The sequence below is a fragment of the Dermacentor silvarum genome, chromosome 1, assembly GCF_013339745.2.
Source record: "Dermacentor silvarum isolate Dsil-2018 chromosome 1, BIME_Dsil_1.4, whole genome shotgun sequence".
Classification (NCBI taxonomy): domain Eukaryota; kingdom Metazoa; phylum Arthropoda; class Arachnida; order Ixodida; family Ixodidae; genus Dermacentor; species Dermacentor silvarum.
In genome coordinates, this window is record NC_051154.1 from 338,468,450 (window position 1) to 338,494,996 (window position 26,547).

The following is a 26,547-nucleotide window of genomic DNA, read 5'->3' on the forward strand; positions in this document are numbered from 1 at the left end:
CACAAGACAGGGGTAATTGTAGATCGCTGGAGGAAGTCATCCTGCAAAGGGCATAAATAGGCGGATAATGATGATGAATTTTTATAGCACATATACTAAAGTAGGTTATAGATCAAATTCTAAAACATTAATCCCAATTGTTTATGGCATACTATCTCTTGGATGGCTATTTTTTTCCACATAAAAATAAAGCTCGTGGCATATAAAAAAAGCTAACATGGCTTCCCATTTTTGCGTGCAGCCGCAGTTCCCTTTCCAAACACGCTGCAAACGAACTAATTCAGCCCATATAATGCACCGTTTCCATCATAAACATGATATGTCGCCTTTATTCAAGAGGGATGTAACATTCATGTCCCCATTTGGTTTACCTCACATGCCAGATCAATAGCATGCTCTGTAATCCTTGACAACTTGGTTTTGGCAGTTTGCTTGCCAATGTCACACATGACTGTGCTCCGAGGCATGAAGGGCGGCAGAAAGGGCTAGTTGGTACTCAATTAGGTTGCAAGAATGTATAACAGAAGCAGTAACAAAAGGACAACATCAAACAGGAATGAGCACTATGGCACTATGGGACGGTGCTCGCCCCTGTCTGATGGCGTCCTGTTACTACTTTGCGCCATACACCCTTGCAACTGAGACAAGGCTCAATGCTAGAAAACATTTTGCAGCTTTACCAAAATGAATACTCCATAAAAGCGATGCTGCTGCTAGGTTATGCATGAAGCATGTTCAGTTCCCTTGCAGTATGTTTGAGAGCAGCACTGCTACAGCACACAAGTGGGACACAATGTCGGCTCTATGAGAAGGGATACGCTTCATAATTATGGTGAAAACAGTCTATTGTATGTGCAGAATTACTTTGCAGCATGTTTGGAAGCATCACTGCAGTGCTGTCTTTATGTTCTGTAGGCTTTCTTTAAAATGCAGAAAAAGGAACCACAAGCGAAAAAAGTATGCCACAATCAATCTTAAATTATGTCTTCGAACCTGTTCTAAAACTTAGTATTAAAATGTCTGTGGTAAATATGCCAATTAAAATTGTGTTAATTTTAAAAGCCACATAATTAACCTTTGAGCGATGGGTGCTTATCCAGAGTGCAACAAATTCAGTTTCTGTCTCAGTAACTCATGAAGAGGTTTTAATTTAAAATACTATTTATTGGCAATATGTAACTAAACATTTTACAGTTTATAATTTGAAAATGTTAACAAACATTAGGACTTATGATAATGATTTTAATTATAATAATTAGTGTTCCAAAGGCTTCATGGCAGTCATTGTTCCTTGAAGACATCTCGTAATCAATAGCAAAGTCTTCTGAATTAGAGTTCATAAGAAGTAACTGAGTACTTGCATCCTTCAAAAAGGTTCCGGGTTTTTTGTGCCAATCTGCCATGTCAAAAAAACGAGAAATGCAAGCAACAACGGCAGTCGGTAAGCTTTGTTGCGCCCCCCACCTGTTGTATAAAAAGCAACTTCCACAAAATGTTCATTCTAGCCAACTCTTAAGTACACGACGCAACCAGTCTATGGATGCTAGGTGTCTAGCATTAGTATCTAGTATAAATTAGTATCTCGGGCACAGCCAGGGGTGTGCATTGGCCGCTTGACGAGCATACTAAGACACTGCACCTAAAGAGTTGGAGAATGGAAGAAATACTGGAGGCTTCTTCCGATTGCTGCCAACAATATAGAATTGGTTGCACCTGCTTTAAAAGCTTCGCTTTTCTTTTTTTCATGACAGCTTATACACCCTGAATCTCAGTAGCTAGATGCACGGTATTAACCACAGGTGATTCACCTGCAAAGTGCGAAGAAGGGGAAGAAAAGGTGTCACCAGTACTGTTGTACTACATCCTCACAGCACTGAATGACCAATGTTTCTTCAGCTTTGGAGCTGACAAACAAAACACCCTGCTATATCTGCCCTCTCAACACAAACTGATGACCGAGTGCTTTACGATTTCAAAAATACAAGGCAATTGCCTATTCCTCTGCAAATAAACAGCAGCTTTTCCAGGTGAGCAAACTCACCCACGAGTTGACTCACTCAAATTTACTCATATTTGGAGCCCCTTACGAGTCTGCCTCTGAATGAGCCCCATCGAGTACGAGTGGGTGCGAATTCAAGTCAGCCTCAGTGAGTCCCAGAGGGTGCGAGGCAGAGTGAGTCTAAGTGATTCGAGGTTAGTCCACATAGGTGCGATTCCAAGTCAGACCGAGTCAAGTTGAGTCAATGTGAGTGTGAATCTGACAAGAAAATGCCTCAGTGAATCGAAGCTAATGCAAGTCTCAGTGGGGGCAAGTACTATGCTTGAATTGTGTGTTTTCATGTGTTTTCTTGGAGTACAGGAGAATGCATGAAAGGCTCGGTGCAAAAAACCTTAAGTGAATTTGACTCTCTGTATTCAGAAGGTCTGTTGGAACCACTAAGCCCGAGCAAAAACGTGTGAATGAATGACTTGTGTCCATTAAATAAAATTTCACAGATGCAAGCTGCCAGGTTACACAGCAAATAAAGCAGGCCAATGATTGTGAAATGTAAATTTGAACATAACTGTATTTGCGACTAAATAAACATCAGGGGACGCTGCAAAGTCTAGCTATACAGTGCAGCATGACGGATGCAAGGTGTTACTTATTTGGTGGTAGAACAAACGCCAGTAGTCGAGGAACAGCGTTCTGACATTTTTTTTAAACGCTTTTTTTGTACGTTTCCTGACCAATCAAATTGGCGCAAACATAAAATGGAAAAGATAGCATTGAAGAGCGTGGCAATCTTATCTGAAGATGGAAGCGTGACCAAAAGGGAAGCACTGCAGACATAATAAAGATCGCGGCTACCACTGTCTTTGAAAATTTTCTTGTGCTGTGATATCGGTTCGCGGTGTTTTGAGCAAGGAGAGCAGATAGTGGACATCGAGCAGATCATTTTAGTGGGCCCCAGAGGTACACCCTTGAGCAAAAGTAAATGGATCACAGGAGCACGTGAAAAACTGCATCGACGCGCCTCCTGCAAACGCGGCGCCTACTGTAGAGAGTCGCGCCAAAGCAGGGGTGCTCATGCGCCTCCCATCATATCTGCTGGAATGGCGTATTGCTTTGCCTGGCGAGGTCACGGTGCTTGTCTGTGAGTGGCTGCGGCAGAGCTGGCAAGCACAATCATTGTGCATTGGAGTTCTTCAAATGTAGTATGGCTAACAGCCTCCACTGGCTCCTTTTGAGGACTTGCGCAGAATACCTTGCTCCCTATGGTGGCATTATGTATATAAATGGAAACACTTCCAACATTTGCTGCTACGTAATCAAGAAAGGTTTTGCAGTCGATGTTGTTTGTCACCCAAATGAAGTACGACTGAGTATCAAAGGTGCCCGTATGTACCGCTTAAAGGCTACGAAGAGAATAGAGGCACCGTACATGCTATTATCTTCTAAATTTGTTCAATGACGATGACAGCAAGTAATGCACGTGCAGGTCTCCTTAGACAACTGCGAGAACACTGCCACATGCCAAAATATAACAACACGGCAGTAATATGCCGCATGCTCCTAAAGAGTAATTCACGTTTGCCCCTAGATGACAATCACGTTCTGTGATTGTCAAAGTGGACAACTGGCAGATTCGTCTCTTGAGGATTCTGAGGGCAAGCTGATGGGCTACTGTTACTTGCAGATACTATAATGTTGATACTCTGTCACACTCCACCAAGTACAGCAATTGAAAACCATGATTCAATACGCAGCAGCAAATATTTGAAGTACTTCCAATAACATAACGCCACAATAAGAAGCAAGGCATTCTGCGCGATTCATCAAAAGGTGCGAGAGAAGGCTGTATGCCACGCAATAACAGAAGAAATGCAATGCGGGGCAGTCGCGTGAGCCAGCTCTACTGCACCTGCTCGGTGGAACAGTGGCAAGGATGTGACTGAGCAGAACAAGCAGCCCCCTGTTGACATTAAGTTGATGAACAGCGTAACCTCACCAAGGAAAGCAACATGAAACGCTGGCAGATATGGTCGGATGCGTATGTACACTTCTGCTTTGGCGCCATTCTCAACAGCAGGTGCAGCACCGGAAGAAGCATCGATGCAGTCTGGCATGCGCTCCCGTGGTCCATATACTTTTGCTCATGGGTGTACAGTGGGCAATGAGGCTGAAGTGGGCACGCTGTGTGTATAAACTTCCGTTGCGACAGTGGACCCACACAAGGTTCAGGTGAATATCATCGATTTTTAAAAAATGTTAGGCACCGAGCTATAACTAATAACAGCGAATTAAAAACTGGCTCTGGCCAAAGGGAACACAATGCATGCATGGCAACACGAACAAACAACAAGTTTTACAAACAGAATGCTTTGAAACAAAATTTCAGTTTAGTAGCATTCCACAACAAGAAAAGAATATCATAGAGAAGAAAAGACATGAGGATGACACTGGGCACTCCCAGTTGTCGTCCACCATTTTCCGAGATAAATTAACAGCCCACACTAAACAAACCGCAGTTATATAAACACTCGGTCTTCACTGACTTGGATGACTGCACTACACTCGTTTCAAATGCCTTGGACTCACCATGTGCAGCTGCGTACATAGCTCCAGTGTCAGGAGTACGGCCCATGAATGCTGTACAGCAAGAGAGAAAAAAAAATCACAATTAAATCTCAACCTGGGAGGGGCCCTTCAATGTGCAATGCCGGTGAAGTGTTGGTAAAAACAGGAATAGTCTACGTGAGCTGCGGATACAACCAAGCTGTTTGGGAACAGCACAGAGGATAATTACTTGCGCTGTTAAGTGATTTTCTTAGATGCCTCAATGTAACAGCCTCACACTCCCCACTTATGGGGTATCTGAGGAGGAATAACGAGGCTCTGAAACCTTATGTTCACCTGCACATTCTCCAGTGAACATCCTCACTAAAATCTTGAAAAGGCAGAGTTACCCAATGTCCTCAATAGACATCATTGTAGAATACTTATACACATCAAACATTCATGCTTGCTCAGATAAGGGCTCACTTGAGATTGCTGCTGCTATAAACAAACAAATGGCAACACTGCCTACAGCTTTTGTGTGCAGTGATGCCATATTTCTTTTTCTGCTTTTTTTTCTCTTTACTTATAGAGCGTATGAAATGTAATAATCATCCAGAAAAGTAATGAAGGATGAAAATGAAGCAATAATGATGCAACGAAGGATGAAAAAAGTAATCAGTGTTCTAGTATAGTCAGGGACCCATATCAACATTGCCTCATCAATAAGTTAGAGAGAGTACATCTTCCTCATTTCAACTATGACAAGAGTGTCAGAGTTGCTTACTAAGGCACCTATCTTAGATCTCTCTACAGGTGGTAAAAAATAGATTGTTTTTGTGCCAACCTTGCCCCAAAAAATAAAGTTTGGACCCCAGCCTGTACTTGCAACCTAGATGAGTTGACCTGAGCAGCAAAGTGGGCTCCTTAGTATGGCATCTTCGGTTTTTTAGTGTAAAAAGACTGGACACAAGAAGACACACAGGACACACACGTCGCTATGCATGTGTCCTGTGTCTTCTGTTGTCCAGTCTTTTTTTGTGCTCAAAAACTCAAGCCTAGATGAGTACCTTTCTGCTCAAATAATCCCCTTGTTTTTTGCCCTACTCTCCCAAAGTTAACTTTAGAGGTGCAACCACAGGCACGCGATTTTCGAGTGACGGCAATGAGCGACAAGTTTTGGCATTGCGAAGGGCTATCCAACGCTTGTCGCTTCGCCGCTTTTAGGCCGGCCAGAAAACTTTGCTTGTCACGCGAAAGTGTGCACGGCAGCTTCTACCGGTTGCCGCACGATTGGTCAACATGGTAGCAACCAGTCCACCAGCTTCGATCTGAATTCACTCTTGCTACTTGCTCTCCGCTGCGATAGAAGTAAATAAAAATAGGCCGTCGCTTCCTCTCATCTCTCACTGAGGGCAAAGTTATCGGTGATGTTTTGTGGCTTTTATTGAGATCACTTGTTTGTCTTGATGCTGTTAGGCCCGAAAACCCTCCGAAAGCCACGTGCCAAAGCACTTCATGCTGGCAACCTGTAACACAATTTTACTGGCGACAACGGCACATTAAAACTGGATCCAATAGAGTTTGATAAAAGCACTGACCTCGTGGCATGTTTGAGATTTTTTTGCAAATTTGTTGCTACTTTTTATTCACAATGTCGCGTCCATGTGGTTTCCTCATGCCGGGACGCGACAGCACAACGAAGTCTGCCATTCGCATCGCTTGTGATTGTCGTTTGTATATCGCATGCCATGTGGTTGCCTCTTAAATACTCCTTCCTGGTAAAACAACTGCTCACTAGAACAATTATTTTAACACAGATTTATTTACCACTGTAGATTCTGTTACTCCCCTTGAGAGAAAGCTGCAACTGCTATTTGGACAATTTGAATGAAATATTCAGTTTTTTGGATGAGTTTCTTGCAAGTATTCCTTGCTTATTGCACTGAACACATTGTAGCCTGTTACCTCCCCCCCCCCCCCTTATATCAGTCTAAAAAGGGTCCCAGTTTTGTGGAGTGAAATATGTTATTAAACAAAAGTGCTTTTTGAACACGCGAGGAAGGAAAAAAGAGTCTCGGGAAGCACAAGTCGGCGACTAGCTAGCTTGATACAGCTTGACTAAGCTAGAAACGGCTAGGGCTGAGTTAAACTACTGCTTAGACATCTTCAAGATGGCTAACACTTGGTGTCTTCAAGCCATATGCTTCTAGCCATTGTGAAGACATTTAGCTAGAAAAATATGGCATGGCAAAGATTTGGAAGCCATTGCCAGGGAGGATCCAGGGCAGCCTCAACGAATCGGGTGCGCGAGTGGGGCCCCTCCTCCTCCTCTGTTTCCACGAGTGGCTACAATTCTCATCCTATAGTTGTTAGGTGTGTCCGAATACGCAAGGACAGTGGAATGAGAGCGGGGTGCAGCTCAGCAACAGATCGTGCACATGGTCGTGTAGGTGAAGGACGCCGAGCCGTCGTCGACGGAAGGTACTGGTCGCTGCTTGAGCGAACTCCAGGTTATCATGAGATGGGACCTTGTACTGGCTCAGGAGGTTAGCCAGTCCAGGTTCTGCTGGTAGCAATCTGGAAGCTCTGGCCGTGGTCAGACAGCTCACTCCAGTCATGCGGCGAGACCTTGTCCTAGCTCTGGAGGCTAGGCAGTCCAGGTTCTGCCGGTAGGAGTCTCGAAGCTCAAGCCCACGGCCCGACGGCTTATTCCTGCTCCTGGCGGATGCTGACTTCTCCGGTGCTGACTTGCGTCCGAGCACCACCACGCCGTTCTAGGGTCTCTTATCTCTTCTTCCTTCCTTTTCTCCTACGTCAACCATCGTGTACAGCCCTTAATGGTCGCTTTCTTCTTAGTATTTTGTTCCAACGGCGTGTCAGATTTCACGTGCGCAGCTTCTTCGTCGTCGGCTTCTTGCACTCACCCATTCACTCTCGATGTTAAGTTGTCTTGGCCCCACCGCTCCCTTTATCTACAACACTGGCTTCGCGCACTGTCACTCCCTAATACACAACATACAGTAGTTGGCACCTTTTTTATGCTATTGTAGCAACATGCAAGTTAAGAATACATACAACTTTCCAGGATCATAAATGTGGTAAGTAGAGCTAAGAGCACCTGCGAAGCCAAAACAAGACTGATCATTTAATGTCTACACTACAACTACATCAGTGCTTCCCAATGTGGCACCGCCTTGGCACTGCCACCTTTTGGCTACTATCCAAAAGTGGAGGAAGCATTCGCTGATCTACCAGCTGGCTTGCAGAGGTCTAGGGCTAGAATGCCGCTAACAAAAGACGGCTACTAGCCCTGGCCTTTACCGGATCAAGCATAGGATAAGTTTTAACTCTGGTTGTGGTCAGCGTTTTTCTAGTGTGCCAAGTTCATTCCCAAACAGATGAGCTGTTGTCAAGCCCTTAATTTCATGCCACTGTAATATTGCACAAATACCAGATGCTAGCTAAATACATGCTTCCTGGGGTGCTAGCAATATGCTAGCACTGATCCGACGTTTTATCCTCGGACCAGGACGAATTTTCCTTTAAGCCTCCCGTCCGAGAAACCTGCACGAGTTTCCTTCGAGCTTTGTACTACACGGCAGTGGTGAAAAAATTTTTTCCCTTTCGTAAACCTTCCTCCACCGTATACAGCACTGATTTCCTGTACACTCCGTAATGTCTTCTCTTTTTATTCTTCGAAATCTTTCGCATTTTATAAAAAACAATTAAATTGTGGGGTTTTACGTGCCAAAACCAGTTCTGATTATGAGGCACGCCGTAGTGGGGGACTCCGGAAATTTGGACCACCTGGGTTTCTTTAACGTGCACCTAAATCTAAGTACACGGGTGTTTTCGCATTTCGCCCCCATCGAAATGCGGCCGCCGTGGCCGGGATTCGATCCCGCGACCTCGTGCTCAGCAGCCCAACACCATAGTCACTGAGCAACCGCGGCGGGTTCGCATTTTTATAAGAACATGCAACACTGTCTGCCTTTAACATGCTACAAGTAGAGAACCCACTACCAGCAATACTGGTTAACTTTGAAGCCACCTCAAAAGGCCCCTCACCAGGAATTGGCCTTGAAAACAGATAGTGCATAGATGACACACTGATGTTCATGTCAGCAAAGTATTTGACCGATGTATGCCGCAAGAACAGCTGAAAATCAGAATGGAAGAATGCACATCCTTCTCAGAGTAGCCATTCTCCCAACCAACAGAGCTGCCAACACAGCCATTACTTTCGCATCACCTGTGTACCACATAAAAATTGGCAGAACTCGTCCCACGATGACTGTCGACGATAATGTGTTTAACAATGAATCAATATAGTGACAACATATTGCCACCGTCGAAACGAGTTATGTAGGAGGCATTTACGGCAGCAGGACTTCTCTTTCACACTACCCTAAGAACACACTGCACCATCTAGTGCCGTTGACACGAAACCTGCGTGTGGCCTCTAAAATGCATGGCGGGCCGGTGTGTGCGAACGCTTAGAAATGCATGATGCGGCAACTGGGCTGCTCCCTCGCACACGTTTCTGGACAGGCTGCGCCATCTAGCGGTGCTGCCATGAAGTCCGCGCGTGGCCTCTGAAACAACAAACATGGCTCGCCAGTGCCTGCAACCGCTGAGAATTCTTCCCTCGCTTGCCGCAGACCCTGTGGCACATACTCAGTGGCCCATGTTGGTGATAAGTTCATTGAAGAGCGGCACATACCCAGTGCATTCATGGCACGGCTCGCTGAAGTGTTGGCATGAAAGACGTTCACTGAAGAGTGGCACATTTCCAGTAGCACATACCTAGTTACGCAAGTTGGCATCAAAAACGTTCATTGAAGAGCAGCACACATATTTACTGGCACATACACAGTGACCCAAGTTGGCATCAAAGAGGTTCATTCAAGTCCAGCGCAGACTAAGTGGCACATATCCTGTACTCCAAGTCAGAATAAAAAAATTCCTTCGAACACCGGTACCTACCCAGTCCCGCATCTACAGTGACTCTTGTCGGCATGAAAGAGGTTCGTTGAAGAGGGACACGTATGTACACCTTTCCACATACTCAGTGACTCAAGTAGCTCCTATGGTTGATTTCGAACCCTGTTACCTCCGCACAGCAGTTTGATGCGCAACCCATTTGACCACAGACTACCCACTGACGCAGGTAGGTGGGAAAACGGTTAGATACAAACATACATAGATACATCATAATTAACTTTTGGGATTTTATGTGCCAAAACCACGATCTGATTACGAAGCACTACATAGATAAGTAGCCCATGGAAAATGCGTGAAGCACCCTAAGAATGCTGATGCATTAAAATTACATAGCAAGTAGCAACGTGAACTTCAGGATTGCCACGAAATGCAGAGCACACAAACGCCTCCAGAAATGCACTGTGCAGCAAGGGAAAGAGAGAAACAATGAGGGCAGGGATCGTTACATAAACATTATGAGAGTACTCTCTACAATATGGCAGAAAGAAGGGGAGGAACATAGCTTGCTGGCACTGTTCGAGGCTGTGCCAGAGAGCATCTGCTGCAGAGAGGATAGCTCACCTCCTCCCACCCCTGCCTCCAAACATTTCAATTTTTTATCTCCACTATTATGAGCTTTCATTTTTTTCTTGCAGTGGTATGCTCTCTGGACAGTGCTTAACAATTTCTAATGTATACTGCAATTTCCAATGAAATCTTGTGATAGGCCTTCTGGAAAGTGATAATAATATAGTTGAATGAATCCAAGACTTCGTCAATTGCAAGCAACTTACAAGGTTAAGATGTGACATCAGGTTCACCACAAGAATCAGCCCTTCGGTACACCTGCTGTTCATTTTATTAGAAATCGCTTGAATAAAATTGAGCCCTTTGCTTTTCCTTATTCGTTACACTCCTTGAACCTGTGAGTGTTTTCAACAAATGTTGGTGATCTTAGTGAATCCCCTGTCAAAGTAAGGAACAAGAAGGGGAACAGAGCGGCGAAATTTTTGTTAGTCACAACCATATGAAGACAACAGATAATGAAGCCAAGGAAAGCATAGGGGAGATTATTTGCAGTTTTAATTTGGTGCATAGAAATAATGAACTAAAGTGAAATAAAAGTGGATCAAAAACAACCTGCCGCCAGTGGGAACTGAACCCACAACCTCCACATTACGCGTGCATTGCACCTACCAATGCCTCTGCTTTCCGGATTCCCTGTGGACACACTGTGCCAACAATTGGCGCCGCCACGATGTCCGTGCATGACGTGTGTGTGAATATATGATACGATGTTGTCCAAATATATATGACGTGGGTTCAATTCCAACCAGCACTGGGGAAATGTTTTTTTGTCACTGAAGAGCCGCTCATGCCCAGTGGCCCATACCCAGAGACTCAAGTTAGTCCGACGGTTTGTTTTGAACCCAGTTCCCTCTGCACAGCAGCCCAGTGCTCTACCCATTAGACCATGGACTACCCAGTGACCCAAGTTCGCGGTAAAACAGTGAGAGACATAGGCAGACAGACACCGGAAAGTGCGTGAAGTACATCTTAAGAATGCCAATTGCATTAAAATGTAAGTGGTAGCAGCACATCGATAGATTTCATAGGTGTATGCAAATATTAGAAACTTCGATTGAATTGGTTAGCATTCGATTCCAAGACACTTTTACTATTCCAAATATTCAAATCCCCCAAAATTGCTGTTGTCAGTTCAAGCTAGCTTCGCCGCAGTACAGTTGTGTTATGCGGCGAAGCATATTTATTATGCAGTGAAGCATATCGAAAGTAAGAAGGGGGCACTGTCATGGGGTCCCTGCAGGTGCTTAAGGCTACCTGACACTATAAGCTCAAGTACCCACACCATGCTGCCTCTTCGTGCATCTGGACAACACCAGCCGCCAGGCGGAAGCCTCTGTGTGTGCTACTAATCTGGGTAAGCTAGGGCCTAAAAATAGAGTTTTCAAGTTTTAAATCTGACCAAGTAGCAAGGCCTGGCCATGTTTTTAGACCCTCATTCTAAAGTAGTTCAGTACCACCAGAATGCTTCAATGGCAAACTGAATTCAAAACTTGGCTTTAGAAGACGCAAGGAAAATTTCAACACCAAGGAACTCAGATATGCCCTCAAACACAAAATCTTCTAAAGAGGCTACTTATACGTCAACACTGTCGAAAGACTGATAAGCTCATCCATCAACCAGTAGCAGTTTTCACTGGCACAGAGAGAGAGAGAGAGAGAGAGAGATAAGTTTAATGATGCGAAATGCAGAGAGGTCGGCCTGAGGTAAATTCCTCTAGCCAGCTACTCTGCGTTGGGGGAAGGGGAAGAGGGAAAGAAAGAGGGAAGAAAGAGGCGCATGGTGGGTGACGATGATGAGAGAAGGAGCATGTAAAACATATGGCAAGCACTTTGGCATGCTCATAGCCTACAGTCCAGGCCCATACTTTTTAAAAAGTTCAGTAGCGCCTGCATGGCCTTGAAACTTGATTGAGTGTCTGGCCAAGGGCCTAAAATAACGTCCTCCGACAACAGTGGGCTGTCGAGACGCGTAAGGTCATTATTCAACCTTTGACGCTCTTGCACGTACCTAGGGCAGTCACAAAGCACATGACCTATAGTCTCTTGACATTGCACACTGGCACAAGCACAGGTTGAAAAATAGGTGCATAATCAAATTGTAGGCCAAAAGGAAGGTCCGTGTAAGTGGTGGTGCATGGTGCCCCTAGTTGGCTCGGCTTGCAAAGAGATACCTGCCAGTACCAGATACCAGTGTGTCCAGTGAGGAGCTCCTTTCGAGTTCTGAAGGAATTGTGACATGCAGGAGGGTGCCACTGCTTTCCACACATGTCAAGCAGCTATCCTTTCTTTGTGACAACATTAAATAACTGAAGGTATGATACTGTCAAGCAAAAGTGTTGTACTAGAGAATTTTGTTCACCACAAAGTATAATTTTCCTGTATGTTAATTAAGTTGCAATAAACTTGCTCTTTTTTCATACCTCTGGTTTCTGAAAAAAAAAAGGATTTTTGCAAAACCAATGTGCTCGTATTCGAAAAATATTCTATTTGATTCGCACTTGGTTTTTATTATTCGAATTCACTTGAAAATTGAAAACGTTTTATTCGCACACTGCAAGTTTCAATTTAATAAAGAACCTGCTCAATGCATTCTTGAGGCAGTTGGCAAAAAGTATGCACTGGACCAATAACTAATACCAGTTCATCCACTATAAAAATATACTCTTCAATAAAGTAGAAATTATTATGTTTACTGTATCACACGGACAGAACACGCTTTCATCAATACAGTCATAGATTCAGGATGAAGAATGAGGGGAATTGTGGGGCCTGATATTTGTAACCATATGAAGCCCACAGACAACGAAACGAAGGAAAGCAAAAGGCAAATGCACTATTTTTCGAAGTTAAAATGTAAAAATAATTATGAGTGCTACATTTGCATAAAATTGGTAGAAAAGAAAACTTTGCAGCCAGTGGGAGCCAAACCCACAACCTCTGTATGACACGTGCAATGCTCTACTCCATGATGCTACAATGCTCTTGCATGACAACTGGTTCTTACTACAAATTTGGTTAGCCTGATTCTTCTCATCCAATGCATAATAGTAGTGATGATCTCAAATATGGCAGCCTAGATACAGTACATACCTTGATACCTAGATACAGTACATACCTTGATACCTAGATACAGTACATCGCTTTATTGGCCAGTTGCCTGCTCTCAACATCACACACTTTGAGACCCCTGATGTTCAAAGAATGTTCCACATCCTCCTCACGGTCATGACTGGCACTGGTTAACATTACCAGTTATGCAGCCCATTTTGGTAGAGCATCGCACATGTCTGCAGAGGTTGTGGGCTTGGCTTCCCCCAGAAACAAGTTGTCTTTTCTTCCACTTTGATTTACCTTTTACTTTGTTATGAATACGAAGTTTGTTCCAAATTAATCCCTCACTCATAAATAGGAATGGCACCCAGAAAGCACGCTACGATTATTTTTAAATGAGGTCCAACAAAAATGTTTTAAAAACATGATCGTACTGTCAGAGTGACACATAAGCTATATTTCCAGATGTAAAATGATCCTTTTGTAGGACTGTAACGTACCACAGAAGTAAGACCTCGAAACACAGCAGCACAGCCTGAAGAAAGCTTTCGATATTCCCAACACCTATGCCCATGGTGCAGGGTTGGTAATCGCTGCTACAAATCATCTCAAGATGTGCCCACTGCCTGAAGCAGATGAAGTACAGGTCCTTCATATCAATATTCATCAAGCTTGAACACGATCAAAGTGCTTATGCAAGATCAAAATATTATCTATTCCTTCCACCTGATACGTAAGATTGCCCCTAAAAGTGGAGGAGCAGGTATTCAGACAGCCTGTAACACTGTTTGGTCTATACTGCAGCCACGCATGCTCTGCCAAGCTCAATTTCCCCTGCTCAAACTAATACAGAGGGGCAAGATTGAAGTCATTATTCAGGAAGCAACAGGGGCATAATGTACAATGCAGCGCAAACGGAATGCATCAGGTAACAAAAAGGCTGGGGACATGGCCCTACCATTGCATAACTGGCAATCAATGTGAGCGAGTGCATTAATTAAAACAAAACATGTTCCAACTCACAATGAACACTTTGTCTACTGCCAAAACACATCACTGACGGTATTCCAAATCAATAATTGCCCTTCTGGAAATACATATATGAGAGACAACAACAAATCACTCTGCAGAAAAAACCGAAGCCCAAGTACATATGTATCAATGCACATTGATGTTACCTTGGAGCAATGTGCGGTGCACACAAGCACTGCTGTTACAAATGATATTGGATGCACGCATGGGTCCGCCCTACTCCTTTATGCATTCAAGGAAACAAAAGAATCTGTGATGAGTGTTTGACTCGACTCTCCCTAACTTCAGGCCATACTACAGAGGTAGCCTTCTCTTTATCAAACGTCACTCAAGTGCACAAATACATCGATTCTTTAGGTGCCATTAAACATCTCAAATGAGTCAGCAAAGTGCCAATAACCCCATAAGTGCCTTTTTTTTGTAAGCCAACATATTTTTTTTATGACTGATTCATTGTGAAGAGCTTTTGTTATAGAAAAAAATATTCATTTGTTATTTTCTGTTGTACATGACTGCTGACGTTTTTATGTTTTTGAGTTGCAGATAGGCACAGCAACAGAAACAGTCTATATAAAATCTGACATTTGTTGGAACAAAAGTTGAGCATGGATTCATTGTCCTTCATGCGACATTGCATTCCTGGCATTGTGAGGAATGGAAATCTCTACGGGGGCAGCAAAGCGTTATTTTCAAGCTGTGTCCACACAAGAAAGGCCACCACAGGCTTGAACTCTTCCTTGCAATCTCAGTACTAAGTTCAAGCTCAGATTACGACTTACTAGAGCTTTTCACGTCTAAGTGTTCACTGCAGGCTCAATTCTAGCATTTCAAAAGGCAGCCGTTGTAGCTGGAGCCGCCTAACTCTGTGCAACTATTTTTAAAACCCAGAAAAGTCAGACTTCCGCTGTGTTTTCCCCAACTGCACACACAAAAACCTCGGTTCTCGGGGAAGCTGGTGCAATCGAGTAGCGCAGCATAAACATCAAAATGATCATATCACTGTCAATCGTCTGTGGCACTAGGCAGACAAAAGAAAATCCCTGGATGAGTAATACTCGTCTTTGGCACGGAAAAGGTCAGGAGGTCAGAATATAAGCTTCATCACAACTTGATTTACAATATTCATCTAAACTTTGTAGGACACAGCTCTGACCCTTTCAATGACATGGCTGATAAAAAAGCACATGACCAGACAAGTGGACGAGATTCATCAAGGATAACAGCACCTGCCCAAATTGAACAATTCTGGCACAAGACATGTTACCACTTACTTGAAAAAAAAAATTGTCATAAACACAACTGTAGCACAAAGCTATACTTCAGTTGATTGAGCTACACTTCATTTGCCATATTCTTTGTACCACCAACTGTGGACTTGCCAAGACACACAACATACCGTATTTTCTCACATATAACCTGCACCAAAAACTGAAAAAAAGTGCTTAAAAAGTGGGGGTGCGGGTTATCTGCGAATATTCGCAAAGGGAGGGGGGGGGTCGGCTTCGCGGCAATGCATGGCCTACCGTGCAGAGTCCGCATTGTCCCCATGCCTATCGATGTGTGTTAAGCCAATAAGAGGCCAACACAGGTTATTGCCTGATCCACATTCATAGTCTGGTTAGACGCTTTTCGGCATGGAGGAAGAAAAATCCTTTTCGGTATGGGTGTTCTGTGCTTTTCGCACGAGTCAGGTGCCGTTTCTTGTACGCCCAGTTTGCACAGTTGGCCAGCCTTAGGCATCATGAATGTGTCTCGGCGGCAGTCTTTCACAGTGAAAGAGAAACTGAAGATCATAGCTGCTGCTGAAGAAATCGGCAACAGAGCTGCTGCGAGATGGTTCCGAAGACAATCGATTACGTCATTGAGAGCGGCGACGAAGCCTCGGATGGCAGCAGTGAATCAGGCGACAGTGCTGACAATGTTGCAGTGGTCGTTTTGAAATAAATTTGTTTTGAAAACGAAATGATGGCTGCGCGTAGTTGTAACTTCCTAGTCCTCATTTTTTCGGATAAGTGTATGGGTTATATGCGAGGTTACTTTTTTTCTTTTTCGTGGAGTTCAAAGTTAGGGGTGCGGGTTATATGCAAGGGAGGGTTATATGCGTGAAAATACGGTATCCGAATACTTGAGAGTCCTTGTTCAAAGTGTCTGGCCTTTAAAGTGACAGGCAAGCTGAATTCAGCACATGTGTTCAAAAGAACTTACACAGCCCTGCTGAACTTCTTGCACGAAACAGGGCTGCACCCATTTATATAATCTTTGTTGTATACTACTATGCCTTAAGGCAATCCTCATAGAGTTACAAAAAAATGTTTGTATGCCGGCGTCATGCCAATCTACCACTACTGACTGAAACCAGGATGTCACCTCTGCCTGAACTTTAGCATCACTGCCAAAACGTTGCCTTCCCAAAAGTCATGATCTTGTGCAGCATGGAATTAATGATATCCAGAAACCAAGAAAAACTTTAGAAATTTTTGAAGTACAGATCTGCACACATTCCCAGCCACATGGTGTTCATTGTGCACATTATAAACCTGCTGTAAACTACGTGCACTACTGCCCGACTACATCATTGTTCATAACGTCTGGTCACATATTTTGCATAAATGCTGTAGGACAGCTACTGAGCTGCGATTTTGTAGCAATGCCTTTTCTCGATGCTAATGCCTTTTCCGCACTCTTTCGCATTCGTGAGTGGTCAAGCGACGCTCCGCCCCGGGTGGAGCGTTGAACGCGGCCACACAGGAACTCAAAAGCGCCGGAAGGCATTAACATCAAAGAAAGGCGTCGTTACAAAATAGCGGCCCTGGTTGGAGCTTTTTGGCATGCAAAAACATGATTACACAATGAACTTCACATTAGGTTGGAGACTATACCAGAGCAGCATGTCCCGTTTCACATCAAAGAAATCTGCTCCTGCAACACAGAGCTCGCATCATAGTTGCACCAATGAAAGCTCGTCCTCTTAGGAAAGCTATAACAATTTTTTTTGTGCATCAAGAATACGTAAATGAATACGTAAATGTGAGGCTCGAGGGTCTGCTAATATAAAGCTTCACACTTCTGTACAACTCTCAGGCTGATCAGAAGTTTCCCAAAAACCTGTAACAACTGCATGGGTTCTTGCGCTGTCGAAAGCCAACTCCTGCCTTACACACACACAAAGTTAGAAAAGATGTGTTAGTGGCACAAGGGCCAGATATGGCCAGAGAGCACCATGCCAAAGTTATAAGAGCCACTGCTCACAGTGCAAAGCCGCTGCAACCAAGGACCAGATGGGAGGAGCAGCAGCGGTGCGCAGAGGGCCTGGAAGAGGCTGGGGCAAGTCGTAAAGAGCTGAAGCCAAAGCTTGACCCGCAGCTGCTGCACGAGGTGCACTCCAGTGTTGGGAGCAGTAAAGCACCAGATGAGCACCACAGGCCAGGCAGAAGTGACTTCCATCGAGTGGATCACGCACGAGGCTCTGCCAGCAGGGCTCATGGACACAGGTCAAACCTGGCTCCTCCCCCAGCTTACTTGGATCGTCCTGGAGCAAGGTGCCATTTACTGTAAGCCCCACTTGAGAAATTGATAAGCCAATAAAACCACTGGTGATAAAAGTGTGCATATATAAACAGGACCCGGACAACCTTCCCTAAATAAACTAAAAGCTCGAAATAAATTCACATCCTTACGACATAAGCATTCCTTTTTTTTTTGCCAGATTTAACGCCTCGAAAACTGTTTTTATGTTGTTTTTCTCCATTGTAAGACGTTATGGAGCACGAATACATAATCTAAACATCACTCCAAGCCTTTTGTGACACACGTTTCATTTATAAAAAAGAAACTAAACATATAGATTGCAACGTCATTGGTCTTATTTAATAAGGTGTCAGTGTCAAGGGGACGTCCCAAATACCTGTTTGACGAAAATGCCATCATACATGCTTAAGGTATCAAGGTTCATCTGAGTTGAGTAAAAGGTACTGCTGCTTCCTAATGCCAGGTACAAAGTTGCTGAATATGTTGTGCATTTTTTAAGCATAGAGGCTACTTATAGGTGGCAATATAACTTAAGTTTATTAACTCCCAAATGTATCCACATGTTACAACTATAAATGTTACTGCCCTTAGCAGCACAAGAAGTTTATATAAGCCAAACATGGTTATACATCACACTGGTGATGTTCATGGACACTAAAGATCCTTCCGTGGACTTCAAACTTCATTAGAATGAAAAGTACTCCAAAAAATTCATCTCTTGCATGCATGAGCTTTAGCAGCACTGCACACACACACACACACACACACACCTGTCACAGCCAACAACCTCACTTAAGCACCCACTGCATCGAACACTAGCCTAATGCCAGTATCAAAGGTCTATCTGCACCATCCTTTCTTAATGCATTAGCATTAGGAGTGTCCAAATGGAAAAAAAAATCAATGTGTTTGAAATGTGGGAAGACAGTCAGGTGGCAGAGGTAGAGACGGGATGGAGTCAGGTGGCAGAGGTAGAGACGTGTGTGTGTGCGTGTATATATAGTGCAACTCATGCTGTCAGTTGCACTTTGCTCCTCGAAGAGGCAGGACATGTGTCAAGCAAGCTCCTGAACAACACTTTGGAATGTGGTAAATGCAGTTTAAATCATGGATCCGGGACCTCAAGAAGGTGCAACACAATGATAACGCATTTTTCTTGTATTTATCACTAAATCACCACTGAATTTTTTGTTACCCATCAGCAGTAGCAACCCGTTTCATCACACCTACCGAGTCAAAAACTACAGCCATGTTCAGATTGTCGTTTACCAAAGAAGTTCGCCAAAGCCAATGTGTGAAGGAACTGCCTCCATGTGCTGCAGGTGTTATAACTAGGCTGGCACCAGCCCAGTGCAGCTTTGCAAACTGACACTTTTTATGCCATATTTGTGGCCACAAATAAGTCTACGCTCATTCCACTATAGCCAGACGGGCTTGTGTTGTTAATCACGTAAAAATGCACATTTAGCCCACGTTGATTCACTAAGCCACTGACTGAATGCCCCTCGCTCCAGCAAGCTGTCACTGTGGGCATCGATGCTTCACAAAAGTAAAAGTAACCCAAGTAGGTGATCAAATCAGAATACACACACAGGGTTAGCATGAATTTCATCAAGTAACGCATGATAATGGTATGGTCTCGGAGCCAAATCTCATTTCACCAATTTTTAAAAATTATACTACACAAGGACATAAGTTCATCTTATTCAGTGTTATCGGCAGTACAATGCATTAAGTAGACTCAATGCCATCGTGGCCAGCATAATGTAATGATTCCTTTTGTTTGATTCTATTCTTTTCTTATAAACCAGCAATCATGATCAGCTCATAATGTAGGCAAAGATTCGCTCGGGCCATTGATAGAACACGAAAAGGAAACATATTGGAATACAGTTGTTACAATATCCCAGCCTAGATTTGTTTGTCAAGAAGAAAAAAAAACTAGTTTTTTTTTTTTCTCGTCAAACAAATCTGGGCTGGGATATTGTAACAACTGTGTTCGAATATAAAGCCAGTTTCCCTATGCTTAAACGTAACCACATTATTCTGGAGATAACATCCAATGGCATGCATCTATTGCACTCAGCCCATATCAAGTGGCTGCAGCATATTTTATCTTATGCTGTGAGTTAATGGCAAAAGGTAGTGTTCCTAATATGAACCCCCCTCATCCATGTGGCATCACTGAAGCACCAATGCATGCCTTGCCAAGGATCACAGAATTGAAATTATTGAAAATGGTGTAAATCATGAGTGAAACATTGGTTTCAACAAAGGAGGAGAAAACTTTATCATAGGTCTCTTCGATTCACTTGTACTACCCGAACCAAGCAATGGCGCCCTTTGAACCATGTCGTTCGTTTCAAAAGGTGCAAGGCTATTTCATGAATTTTGTGCACCCCTCCCTACTGACAGTGCCGACTTGGTGCAGATGTGAAGCGGCAGCGCAGCAGAGAAAGCAACACAGAGGCATAAGCACCACCGAAACTCCGCTTATAGACGTGTGCTGCGTCTAAGCAATGTGGGTGGTGTCTATGCCTGAGAAGCCGACCAAACCTGAAGTTGGGACCTCTCAATTTGAAGTGCACTGCACACATCATGCAGACAAAACATCTCGCCTGCACCGCATCTGCACCTCAGCATTGATTTCAAGTGTTGCATTGTGCTTGTACCACTGAAGTTGAGCTGCACAATTTGTGACCTTCTCGTTCGCCGCCATGACCTCGTTCACAGTGGAACAGGCAAATCAAATGGACCTTGTATGACAAGTCTAGTCTGAGTTGTCTTTGTGGAGGTGGCACTCGCCAGTTTATTTTTTTAGACATTACCAGGGCATATGACAACATTAACTGAAACATTCCGTGGGATATTCTGGAAGAAGGCAGCTTAGGGAGATTTACTAAACGGTATTCTGTTTGCATTGAATGGGAAGGAATGAGCAGCAAAGAGAAGGTTGATATCTTCGAAGGAGTGAAAGAAGGGTACCTCTTATTCCCGCTGTTGTTCATGATGTACATGCTAAGGACGTAAAGGGCACCAGAAGGAATCAATATCGGGTTTAATCTCTCATACAAACAGGTGAAAAACTAGATGGGATGATGAAGTTACGAAATTTGCAGGCGCAAGTTGGAATATGCTAGCACAAGACAGGGGTAATTGGAGATCACAGGGATAGGCCTTCATCCTGCAGTGGACATAAAATATAGGCTGGTGATGACGACAAACAGGCGGGAACAATAATAGAGCAGCAGCTCCCAGGTTTTTCTCATGCGGACGACATTGTGTTGTAACAGGCAAAGTGATATGCAACATCTGTGGAGAGGAAGGTGTGAATTTAGGATTGAAATTTAGCATTAAAAATCAGGTTTTATGGTATCTTATGAAATCATCAGGTCTTATGAAAACAGTGACCAGACAGTGTCAAAACAGGGCCAGGAAATACCTTGAGTAAAATACCTTGGCGTATGAATAAACGAGAGCAATAGATATATGGAAACAAAAAAATAATAGCAAAGAGGAAGAAAAATGCGCCCATAATGAAACGCAGAGCACTATGGAGATACAATAGGTATGAGGTGCTACAGGGCATGTGGAAAGGTGTACGTTTGGAAATGCAGTTGTTTGCTTGAAATCAGAAGTACAATCAGGATTCGATAGCAACCAAAGGTCAGTGGGATGCCTCGCATTGGGCACTCACAGGAAGATTACAAATGAAGCTGCACAGAGTATATGACATGGGCTGCACAACTTTTGAAGTGAGGGAAGCTCAGAGTAAAATTGATTTCAAAGAATGACTGAGGATTGTGAAAGAAAGTAAATGGGTTGCAAGAGTGTTCAAGTATTTGTATGGAAAAAATATTGACTCATAGTGGAGGAAAAGAACTAGGAAGTTTACCACCAAGTCTGCAACCGATATAATAAGCAACATGGCAATAAAAGAATGTTAAATGCAAATTCAGAGAGGCTGAGACAATTTCCTTAGTGGCGGCAATGGAAAAGAAGCCGGCTTTGAGTAACTTCCTCAGAGGTAAAAAGAAATCAGGAAAGAAACACTTAATAATGACTCAGAGAAACTCTCTACTTTTCGGACCAAGATAAGAATGCCTTAATTAGAACACGTAGTTATAAGGCGAGGTACACCAAGGAAGAAGAAGCATGCACTTACTGCAGTAAGACTAGGGAAACAATGGAAAATGTTTTATTAGAATGTGCAGATATCTACCCTGCTGTCGGTTTAGGCTCCACTGGCCACCTTGAAGTTTCCCTTGGGCTCGGGGATAGTAGGGGGAACGTAAAAATGTCCAGAACCGGGATTAGTAAAACGCGATGGGAGGTTTGGTGGCAGAAAAGCTGGGAGACAATTAACAACGAAGGCACACAACAAAAACAAAGTTCCAAAGATTGGTTCAGATAGTTGAATGCCGGCAATGTTTTGCCTGTTTATATATATAAGGAATTGTGTAAAGAAAGAAAGAGAGCTTGGTGGCGAAACCCACCACCCCGTTTCAAAGGGGACGCTCGTAGAATCCATCCTCTTCATTGCGACCCCCTCTTCAATGGGTGATGGCTATTCCCGTCTCACAGTAGGCCTATTTTTTTTACCTACATGAATGTAATTAGTGTAGGAAGTCGCGGTAGATTCATCATTGGCGTCACCTATTCTCCTCGCACGTGCACGGTACTTCGGACAGACATTCTCGCACCTGCGGCGCTCTACCTACAGAATAACATCGCCGATTTTCCCGGGGGAGCAGTAGGGGCCGTAGTAGATCAAGATCGGGACTGCTTTCCTAGAGCTGCATCTTCGCTTGTGCCAGGCTTTTCGTATGCTGCTCTCCGTGACTTTTCAAAAGCATTCTTGAATGGTCCCCTTTGAGTTAAAATGTTTTGAAAAGTCACGGGGAGCAGCATACGAAAAGCCTGGCACGAGCGAAGATACTGCTCCAGGAAAACAGTCCCGGTCTCTACTACGGCCCCTACTGCTCCCCCGGGAAAATCGGTGATGTCATTTTGAAGGTAGAGCGCCGTAAGGCACGAGAATGTCTGTACGACGTACCGCGCTCATGCGAGAATAGGTGCTCGATCTCAAATTATTCTTGGATTCTATAAAACGGACATACTCAGTTCTGGAGAACAAAAACAGACAGTCACCCGGCACAAACACAAGCGTATGAATCACCATTGGTAAGCTCGCTGCTCAGTGATTGAAACGCAATACTCGGAGCGCATGGCTGTCGGCGCTTTTTGCGCCACCACTGAGCGCTGGGGACACCAAGCTAATTAATTGTGGTGTATACGATGAAGGCAAAATCCTTGGTTGTGACGATCGATGCTGTGTGAAGTTCACCTATAGCGGCCGCACTTTGCAAGGATGAAAATGTTTTGTATTCTTTTTACCATTCGTCAGTGGCTGGCATTAAGTTTCTTCACGCCAATATTGGCCAATCGCTGCGATTAACGGCAAAGTTCTGGCTGGTGTTGAAGTCTGTTATCAGAATTTGTGGTCAATGTTGCTGGACTGCCTGCCAAATTTGACGGGGACAAACACTGTCAAATATAGCGACCGCATTCACGCCGTTTCCGAGGCGCACAGAGTTGCCAGCTCCCGGTAGTACCGTAATTTTGCTCCATTACCCGCGCGCTTTGTGCGGGCCCAGTTCTCCAACGGTACGATGCAAAACAGATACGCGTCGCATAACACTCGGGCCGCTTGCTTGCGCGATGGGTGCTACGTGTACGTGTTGAAGCTTTCGCTGGATCTGAAACCGAGACGCGTCGCACAATCCTCGGGGCGCGCTCTTGCGCTGCGGCTGCGACGGGACGACTCGAAACCGATCGAGACGCGTCGCATAACACTCGGCCGCTTTCTTACGCGATGAGTGCTACGTGTACGTGTTGAAGCTTTCGCTGGGTCTGAAACCGAGACGCGTCGACGCAATTGCGCCAGGAACGCGCGGTTTCTGGCGCAAGAAAGCGGACCGAGTGTTATGCGACGCGTTTCGGTTTCGCTCAGCGAAAGCTTCAACACGTATACGTAGCACCCATCGCGCAAGAAGGCGGCCCGAGTGTTATGCGACGCGTCTCGGTTTCGCTCAGCAAGCTTCAACACCCATCGCGCAAGAAAGCGGCCCGAGTGTTATGCGTCACGTCTCGGTTTCGCTCAGCAAGCTTCAACACGTATACGTAACACCCATCGCGCAAGAAAGCGGCCAGAGTGTTATGCGACACGTATCGGTTTCGCTCAGCAAGCTTCAACACGTATACGTAACACCCATCGCGCAAGAAAGTGGCCAGAGTGTTATGCGACGCGTATCGGTTTCGCTCAGCAAGCTTCAACACGTATACGTAACACCCATCGCGCAAGAAAGCGGCCAGAGTGTTATGCGACGCGTATCGGTTTCGCTCAGCAAGCTTCAACACGTATACGTAACACCCATCGCGCAAGAAAGCGGCCAGAGTGTTATGCGACGCGTCTCGGTTTCGCTCAGCAAGCTTCAACACGTATACGTAACACCCATCGCGCAAGAAAGCGGCCAGAGTGTTATGCGACGCGTATCGGTTTCGCTCAGCAAGCTTCAACACGTATACGTAACACCCATCGCGCAAGAAAGCGGCCAGAGTGTTATGCGACGCGTATCGGTTTCGCTCAGCAAGCTTCAACACGTATACGTAACACCCATCGCGCAAGAAAGCGGCCAGAGTGTTATGCGACGCGTCTCGGTTTCGCTCAGCAAGCTTCAACACGTATACGTAACACCCATCGCGCAAGAAAGCGGCCAGAGTGTTATGCGACGCGTCTCTGTTTCGCTCAGCAAGCTTCAACACGTATACGTAACACCCATCGCGCAAGAAAGCGGCCAGAGTGTTATGCGACGCGTATCGGTTTCGCTCAGCAAGCTTCAACACGTATACGTAACACCCATCGCGCAAGAAAGCGGCCAGAGTGTTATGCGACGCGTCTCGGTTTCGATCAGCAAGCTTCAACACGTATACGTAACACCCATCGCGCAAGAAAGCGGCCCGAGTGTTATGCGACGCGTCTCGGTTTCACTCAGCAAGCTTCAACATGTATACGTAACACCCATCGCGCAAGAAAGCGGCCAGAGTGTTATGCGACGCGTCTCGGTTTCGCTCAGCAAGCTTCAACACGTATACGTAACACCCATCGCGCAAGAAAGCGGCCCGAGTGTTATGCGACGCGTCTCAGTTTCGCTCAGCAAGCTTCAACACGTATACGTAACACCCATCGCGCAAGAAAGCGGCCAGAGTGCTATGCGACGCGTATCGGTTTCGCTCAGCAAGCTTCAACACGTATACGTAACACCCATCGCGCAAGAAAGCGGCCAGAGTGTTATGCGACGCGTATCGGTTTCGCTCAGCAAGCTTCAACACGTATACGTAACACCCATCGCGCAAGAAAGCGGCCAGAGTGTTATGCGACGCGTCTCGGTTTCGCTCAGCAAGCTTCAACACGTATACGTAACACCCATCGCGCAAGAAAGCGGCCAGAGTGTTATGCGAGGCGTATCGGTTTCTCTCAGCAAGCTTCAACACGTATACGTAACACCCATCGCGCAAGAAAGCGGCCAGAGTGTTATGCGACGCGTATCGGTTTCGCTCAGCAAGCTTCAACACGTATACGTAACACCCATCGCGCAAGAAAGCGGCCAGAGTGTTATGCGACGCGTATCGGTTTCGCTCAGCAAGCTTCAACACGTATACGTAACACCCATCGCGCAAGAAAGCGGCCAGAGTGTTATGCGACGCGTCTCGGTTTCGCTCAGCAAGCTTCAACACGTATACGTAACACCCATCGCGCAAGAAAGCGGCCATAGTGTTAAGGCTGTTTCACATGGTGCGATTTTGCACTGCGATTTTCGCAGCTGCGATTTTCGCAGATGCGATTTTCTCAGATGCGAAATTCGCAACGGCCATTTCACATGTTGCGATGTCAACAATGCGATTATGCGACGCCCAGAGTTGCTTGCTGCCAGATTTTGTCGCACACGCCGCATAAATTCGTTTAATGTAATGAAAAAGACGTGCGCGTTATAATATAATTGACCTCTCTTTATTAGGACCAAATAATACGTGCGTATTGTAGTTTAAAACGCTTCAAAGTTTAGTTTGTTTTGGAGTGCGCAACAGCAGTTTGTGAAGTTCAATACGAGGAGAAATGGCGGACGTAAACAGCTGTTCGCAGGTGGTCGTTCAGCGTTGTGTGCTGTCTCGTGTGTGTTTTATGCCTGTGTCGTTCTACATGCGGTTAAACAAATTACAAGAGGACCTATCAACAAGCCCCTATAGCTGTTGTCATCGCATATGCAGTATTCAGAATTCGGCTGCAGCGGAGTCGTCATGTCAACGCAGAGACCCTCGCGCTACCCGTGATTAACGTCAGCTACTGAATAACGGATGTGTGTGTATTGCTCGTGATTGCGCATTATCGGTTCCTGCTCCTAGCAGTATTCTTGCACCAAACTTAGCAGCAAGCACCAACCCAAAAGCTCACGTCTGCCCCTGAACAAAGCCGCAAATGATCAGTGTGTAATTACTGAACGTGCAATGGAATTTGTGTTGTGGACGTTTATCTTAGCACCAGCCTGGCTCGTCCGTGTCGGCGCCTGTGCTGTAATTATTCATACAAGTGCTCTCTGAATATTTCGAAAGGCGTAAAAGCCGACACCACATTTTTTTTAGGAGCTGCAGTCACTAGTGTACGTAGTATCGTATCATTCTGGCAGACATGGGCGTCGTCTATTTTCTCGTCCTGTTTCTTGCGCTGTTAGTGTGCTGTGAATCTGTATCAAGAAGCTTAAGTT

General features: G+C 44.9%; 1 protein-coding gene across 1 annotated transcript in view; it reads right to left on the minus strand.

Moving 5' to 3' along the window:
- The window catches only part of LOC119443978 (uncharacterized), a 238,883-nt gene that overhangs the window by 193,343 nt on the left and 18,993 nt on the right, over positions 1-26,547 (minus strand). The window contains exons 2-3 of the mRNA XM_049662323.1: positions 17,447-17,726; positions 4,583-4,633 (exon numbers count right to left, since the gene is read on the minus strand). Of these exons, the coding sequence (XP_049518280.1) occupies positions 4,583-4,633; positions 17,447-17,726 (331 nt within the window). The remainder of the gene's footprint in view (positions 1-4,582; positions 4,634-17,446; positions 17,727-26,547) is intronic.